This window comes from Danio aesculapii, chromosome 19 (assembly GCF_903798145.1).
Source record: "Danio aesculapii chromosome 19, fDanAes4.1, whole genome shotgun sequence".
Classification (NCBI taxonomy): domain Eukaryota; kingdom Metazoa; phylum Chordata; class Actinopteri; order Cypriniformes; family Danionidae; genus Danio; species Danio aesculapii.
In genome coordinates, this window is record NC_079453.1 from 9,431,031 (window position 1) to 9,438,656 (window position 7,626).

The 7,626-nt window shown below is 32.2% G+C and overlaps 1 protein-coding gene across 1 annotated transcript in view; it reads left to right on the forward strand.

The window, feature by feature from the left end:
- cgnb (cingulin b) overlaps positions 1–7,442 on the forward strand; it is a 39,149-nt gene extending 31,707 nt beyond the window's left edge. The window contains 6 exon segments of the mRNA XM_056480176.1: positions 754–843; positions 994–1,077; positions 3,905–4,023; positions 4,108–4,216; positions 4,369–4,532; positions 6,229–7,442. Coding sequence (XP_056336151.1) covers positions 754–843; positions 994–1,077; positions 3,905–4,023; positions 4,108–4,216; positions 4,369–4,532; positions 6,229–6,361 — 699 coding nt within the window. The 3' untranslated portion in view covers positions 6,362–7,442.
- The last annotated feature ends 184 nt before the right edge of the window (positions 7,443–7,626 follow it).

A 7,626-nucleotide genomic window follows, 5' to 3' on the forward strand; every position in this document is an offset into this window, starting at 1 on the left:
GTACATGGGCCACCTCGCCACAGGGAGTGCACGAGCAAACCGGGCGCCAGTCCATGCCGGTGTTAACCCGCAATGTTGCTCTGCGGCACATTTCGAGCAACAAACACGTAATATTCCTTGCGATGTTACATTTACGTACACAAAGCGCTAGGAACTACAGCACAGACAAGCCAGAGTGAAACTTCACGAAGCGGACTTTGTGAGATTGGCGTGGCTCCACTCGCACCGTCGGTATTGAACTCACCTTGGTACAAACAGAAACACCTTGAGCACTGACTGAACTGAGATAAAACGTGATGGAATGTTTAAAACGCGACGTCACTGACTGAGAATGACGTCAATATCCTTATAAGTGCCGAAGAGTTTATAGATTGACACACACACACACACACACACACACACACACACACACACACACACATATATACATACATGCATATATATATATATATATATATATATATATATATATATATATATATATATATATATATATATATATATATATATATATATATATATATATATATATATATATATATATATATATATATAATTCCCATATATTCCAAGGGTGGAGGGCACAGTAACTCTATAGTTCTGAATCCTGGACTTTTGTCTAAAACTAATCACCAGTATCTATTGTCTTGTTTTTGTTCCTGTGGCAGTTAGTGAGAACAGAAATGGCTGGATGGTTGCTTCACTGATGTGCGTAAGTGTTCAGAGATGTTTGTAAAAGTGCTCTGTTTTCAGGACAAAGTGAAGACATTAGAGATTGAGCTGGATGAGGAGAAGAGCGGAGCGGAGCTACTGAATGAACGCATCACTCGCTGTCGAGAGCAGGTACACAGACACACTTTACGTAGGCTGGGGCTTATCTGTCTTATTTATATGCAAGCACAAATCATACACGTCATAAGTCATACTCCTAGCAATAATTAATTGTATTGATAAATGCTATGTAAGTATAGGAATATACTTCTTTTTTTTTAGGTGGATCAGCTGCGATCTGAACTGATGCAGGAGCGATCAGCCAGACATGATCTTGAGATGGACAAAAGTGCACTGGAGAGACAGGTACACACATACACACTAATCTGAAATACATTATCAATGTACAATATATTTTTATGTAATGTATTATGTATAAAGTAAATAAGAAATGCTTTGTGTTCTTATAAGCAAGTTTCTTTTTGATGGTCCTTTCTGGTTAAGAGTTGTGTCAGAATCCTTTTCGTTTTGTTTTCTTTATTTGTAAAACATTTCAGGAGTTTCTCCAATTTAATTTGGCTTCTATTTATTTATGTATTATGAGCTGAATTAGACATATTTAATCTTTTAACTATTTATTTGAGTGAATTTATAACTCATTAGTTTATTTAGTCTTCCCTGATTAATTAGGTTTTTTTTGGCTACAGATTTGTTTATTCATTTATTGTCAGTTGTATTTGACATTTATTTATTTATTTATTTATTTATTTATTTATTTATTTATTTAAGCGAATTTATAACTCATTCATTTATTTAGTCTTCTCTGATTTATTAGGTTTTTTTGGCTACAGATTTGTTTATTTATTTATTGTCAGTTGTATTTGACATTTATTTATTTATTTGTTTATTTATTTGAGTGGATTTATAACTCATTCATTTATTTAGTCTTCTCTGATTTATTAGGTTTGTTTATTCATTTATTGTCAACAGAATTAGACATTTATTTTAGTTAATTTACAATTTATTAGTTTATTTAGTCTTCCCTGATTTCTGTTTTTTTTTCTCCAGATTTATTTATTGTGTGTTGTGTCAGACTTCTTAAATCATTTGTTTATTTATTTCTTTATTTCTTTGCTAAATGATCAAGGGTTTTCCTCATATTTGTTGATTATTTGTGTGTTGTTTGTTTGATTATTTATATATTTGAGTGAATTTATAGCTCAGTTTATTTAGTCTTTCCGGCTTTATTAGTTGTTGAATTTTTTATTTTTTTTTTGGCTACAAATTTGTTTATTTATTCATTGTCAGCTGTATTAGACATTTATTTATTTATTTATTTATTTATTTATTTATTTATTTATTTGAGTGAATTTATAAGTCATTAGTGTATTTAATTTTTCCTGATTTATTAGGTTTTTTTTTGCTTCAGATTTGTTTATTTATTTAGTGTGAGCTGCATTAGACATTTATTCATTTATTTATTTGAGTCAATTTATAATTAATTAGTTTACTTAGTCTTCCCTGATTTATTTGTTTTTTTTTCTCCAGATTTGTTTATTTATTGTGAGTTGTGTCAGACTTATTCAATCATTTGTTTGTTTGTTTTATTTATTTATTTATTTTTTCTAGATGATCAAGGATTTTCCTTTTATTTATTTATTATTTGTGTTTTATTTATTTATTTGTTTGTTTGTTTGTTTATTTGAGCGAATTTGTAACTCATTAGTTCATTTAGTCTTTCCTGATTTGTTAGATGTAGTTTTTTTGGCTACAGATTTGTTTATTCATTTATTGTGAGCTGTATTAGACATTTATTTATTTATTTGAGTGAATTAAAAGTTCATTAGTTTATTTAGCCTTCCCTGATTTATTTGATTTATTTTTTGCTCCATATTTATTTATTTAATTTGAGTTGTGTCAAACTTACTTAATCATTTGTTTATTTGTTTTATTTTATTTATATTTTGCTAATTGATCAAGGGTTTTTCTCATATTTATTTATTATTTTTTATTTATTTAAGTAAATTAATAATTATTTTATTTTTTTTTAGTCTTCCCTGATTTATTTATTGCTTCAGTTTAATTTACTTATTGTGAGTTTTGTCAGACTTGTTAAATCATTTGTTTGTTTGTTTTTTATTTATTTATTTGGAAAATGAACATGGTTTTCCTCTTATTTATTATTTGTATACTGTTTATTTATTAGAGTGAGTTTATAACTCATTAGTTTATTTGGAGTCTTTCCTGATTTATTATTTATTTTTCATCTTCAGATTTATTTATTTATTGTGAGTTGTGTCAGATTTATTCAATCATTTGTTTGTTTGTTTACAAGTTTTCATTTGTTTGCTAAATGATCAAGGTTTTTCTTCATATTTATTTATTATTTGTATATTGTTTGTTTATTTATTTAAGTTGATAACTCACTAGGTTATTTAGAGTGTTCCCTGATTTATTTATTTATTGCTCCAGAATTATTTATTTAATGCGAGATGTGTCAGACGTATTTAATAATTTGTTTGTTTATGATTTTATTAATTTTTTGCTAAACAATCAGCGATTTCCTCATATATATTTATTATATGTATACTGTTTATTTATTTATTAGAGTTAAATTGTAACTTATTAGTTTTAGTTCCTAATTTATTATTTATTTTTTTGCTCCAGATTTTGTTAATTATTGGTTGTTGTATTAGACCTATTTAATGATTTGAATATGATTTTTTTTATTTTTTTTTTTATAAATGGTCAAGGTTTTCCTGATTTATTTATTATTTGTATACTGTTTATTTATTTATTATTAAGTTATTTTATATAATTATAATTAGTTTATTTATAGTACTCCCTGATTTATTATTTAATTATTTATATATATTTCTGGCTTCAGATTTATTTATTGTGAGTTGAGTCAGACTTATTCATTCATTTATTTGTTTACTTTTGCTAAATGTTCAAGGTTTTCCCTCATATATTTAATTAATATTTGCATACTGTTTATTTATTTGATTATTTAACAGGAGTTATTTTTCCCAGAAGGTGTGAATTAATTGACTAATTCATTTATTAGGTCAGCTAGATCAGAAAGCCACTATTGAGACTAATAGATTATCAATAATAGTTTTATCATGTCCATAAATGCTCTAATTCTCGTATGACTCTATAATTGATATATCGTCTCTGCTGTTTGCCTCAGATTAAAGAGTTGAAGTCTCGTATTGCTGATATGGGCACTCAGTCTCGTCCCTCGGCTGGAGTCACAATGCTGGAAAACAAGGTTCAGGAGCTGGAGGACCGTCTGCGCAGTGAAGAGAGGTGCACATGCTGAACACAAACACACATTCAGCACCTAATAGACTGAGATTGATACATTAACCACTCGTTTAATTGCACATGTAGGGAGAAAAACACCATTCAGGCAGCACAGAGGAGATTAGACAGAAAACTAAAGGATGTGACGGCCACCCTGGACCAGGAGCGAAATCAACACGCTGAACAGAGAGACCAGGCAAGCACACACACAAATGCGCACATACACACTTTTAATCTTTCATCTTTTAATTGTTTTAGTCTTAATATATATATTTTCAAAATGTTACATCGTAATACATCCTTGTAAATGCAGTGTGTGAACATCATCTGCTGTGTGTGTGTGTCCAGCTGTCTCTGCGAGTGAAGGCTCTGAAGCGTCAGCTGGATGAGAGCGAGGGTGAGGTGGAGCGTCTGGAGGGTGTCAGACGGAAGGTTCTGCGGGAGCTTGAGGAGCAGCGGGAGCTACAGGCGGCGCTGCAGGCCAAAGTCAACGCAATGGACAATGAGCTCAAGTGTGTATCTTTCAAACATGCTCATCAATAATTGCACATTTATTAGCAGTGTAATAAGCTAACATATAGTGTAGCACTGTGGTCCTGTGAGGCATGAGACAGTTTGTTCTGTGCATATTAATATTGCACATTGTAAGGCCCAATCCCAATTGTACCCCTTAGCCCTTCCCCTTACCCCTACCCCTCATTTTGCACGTTCACATGAATGGGTAGGGGCGTCCCAATTTTATTTAACTTGAAGGCGTAGGGCTAAGGGCAAGGGCTAGATAGCCCTCGAAAGAGAGATTTTACAGGACAACACTCGAAACCAAGGGTAAGAAAATTTCCCAGAATACACCAGCCACAAGTAAGGAGATGCACAAATTAGTATTTTTTTTTGAATTTTTAACAACAAACAAGCATATGTATATTGAATACATTCACAACAGCATTCATGTTTTACCATCATGCTTTAAAAAAAAAACGCTAAAATAAAAACTGCTAAATTTGGCTATCTATAATCCATAATAATAACTCCTGTATAGCAGTCGTACAACATTCTGTCACTCGATGATACTCGAATACCCTGTCAGAAAAGACTAGTGATTGGGAATGAGCTTTTTACAGTGTCTGCTATAATGTTAATGTTGTTTTTGTGTGTTTACATAGATGAATATGGCCTCTGTGTAAATGCGCATTATAGTTATGATCTTATTGCCACATTATATAGCTATGATAACATAATATATGCCTTCAGTGATTTCCTGAAGATAAAAACCAAAAAGTAACACAACTGGAAAAACTATAGCAGTCGCGATCGTCTGATCTCATATGAAGCACCAGATCGCGATGACATATGATGATGTGTGCAGGTGCTATAGTGCTGTCCCATTTCAGGGGCACAGCCAAAAGGTCTAGAATTTGTCCTTATAATTATTTTATGTAATTTAAAATATGTTTATATTTTATAATGTAGTGTAATTTTAAATAACTATGGCCAGTAATTCGAATCCCATGGAGCCTCAAAGCCACAATAATGTGACGCGAGTCACATGACAACCCACCTGGCGCTAAAGGCTGCTGGTTTATACATCAGCCTGGTTTATTCTTCTGCGTCGAGTGATCGGCGTGACCCACGGCGCATGCAACGCGCATAGCTGTGCATTCATAATTCTGAGCGCTGTTTCTGTTGCTCTGCAAGAACACGAAATGCTAGTTTTGTAAAATATGGTTATGATGACCATCCGACAAGCTAATCAAGCTAATAATATTGATTAAAATACCATTAAATGGAGTATTTAAACCTCATAATTGAATAGAAAATAAGGCGATGAACTGCAAAAAAGTCCACTTTTTGAGAAATAAGAACCAGCCCTTTCACCAGGCTGGCTACAGGCTTGATGAGGTCTATGAAGGGAAAAATGATGCAAGAAAATTTCACATTATTTACAATATCACTAGCTTTAATCCATTGCCTGGGGTAAACCGATTCAGCTAAAAATCTTCCAGAGATTGTTAACAGGAAAAAGGAAATTTGCAGAAAATATTCTTTTTTTTGTTTTTTTGAGGGAACTGTCTCTTTAAGTGACACTATTGAATATCACAGTTTTGTTTTGTCAACCCCACATTGATTTTTCTGGCCACTAGAGGGTGTGTTTACATAGCTAAACGACTGCAGATGCTTGTCTCTAGTCTAAAGGGTGTGATTGTTTGTTAGGAGGAAGATTCAGCAGTCCCGACGGTCGACTCTAGGAAGCACATTAAGCTCTGAAGAGGAGGACAATTATTCAGACACCAAGAGCATCACGTCTATTCTCACCGAATCACCGCTTCAGACCACCAGCTGTTAAAGACTCGACACACACGTATTTTGATTTCTGTAAATGCAAAAATAGCAGATGAAACATGAAAGATTGCTGATCATATGCATTACAGCAGTGTTTCCCAACCCTGTTCCTTAAGACGCTCTAACAATACACATTTTCAACCTCTTTCTAATCAAACACACCTGAATCAACTCATCAGAGCATTAGAAGCGACTCCAAAACTTGAAGGTAATGGGGCAGATCCAAAAGGGAGACATCCAAAATATGTACTGTTGGTGTGCCTCCAGGAACAAGGATGGGAGTTAGAGACATGAAGGATACTAATGAAGTGAGTTCAACACTGTGAAATGCTGCTGTGAACTGCTGGGATTTTGAGCATGGAGTGATGTCATGTGTGTTTTTGACAGGTGTTGATGGGTGAAGCAGATAGTGTGAAGAAGATTCATCAACCAAAATGTACTTTTGTATTGTTTTTGATAAGTGTTCAGTTCAGAATGATTTGTTTTTGTTGTTGTTTGTAAGTGTTGTTGTAGCAATTCTCTTATCTGTTTAAAGTGTTGTCGGTTAAAGGATTTTAACATTCTTAATTAAATTACTTTCATTTTCAGAGGTAAATGATATCAGTGAAGGATTTCAGTTTGATAGGATGTATAAACGCAAGGTACATCAGCTCAGAAATATTTAAATTTTTAGACAAAACTTTTGTAAGTGTTCCCTGTTTGCTGTAATTTTACACACTTGAGTAAATTATTATAAAGGACATTCAGAATGTAGTTTCCAAAATATGATTGACAGCGTTTGTGCCAAGACAGAAAAAGGGAAAGGATCTTTTGATGTTATGGCTTTGATAATGAAATTTTGTATTTGCCATTAATTTCCATACCTTTAGAAAGCTAATGTAAGCTGCTTTTTGTATTATTTACAGATGCATATACTGCAAACTGCATATTTAGGTTAATCAGAATGCATTTGCCCATCTGATAATAATTTATAACTGATTTGGAAGTCAATTTCATATTACCCTGTACAATATAAGAATGTATATAATGCCCTGTGTTCAAAGTTTATTCTTCCACTACAGAGTAAAACGTTTAAATAACTTAAAGACTGCTCAGTTTTTATTTATTTTACAATAATAATGATAATATATTTAAATTATTACAACATACCAATATTTTTTGAATTAGTCATTTGAAGAATCTGTTACTGAACTGATTGTTGCTAGTAGGGATACAGCTGCGGTCGGAAGTTAACGAGAAGTTTTATTATTCATTAAGTAATCTATTAAT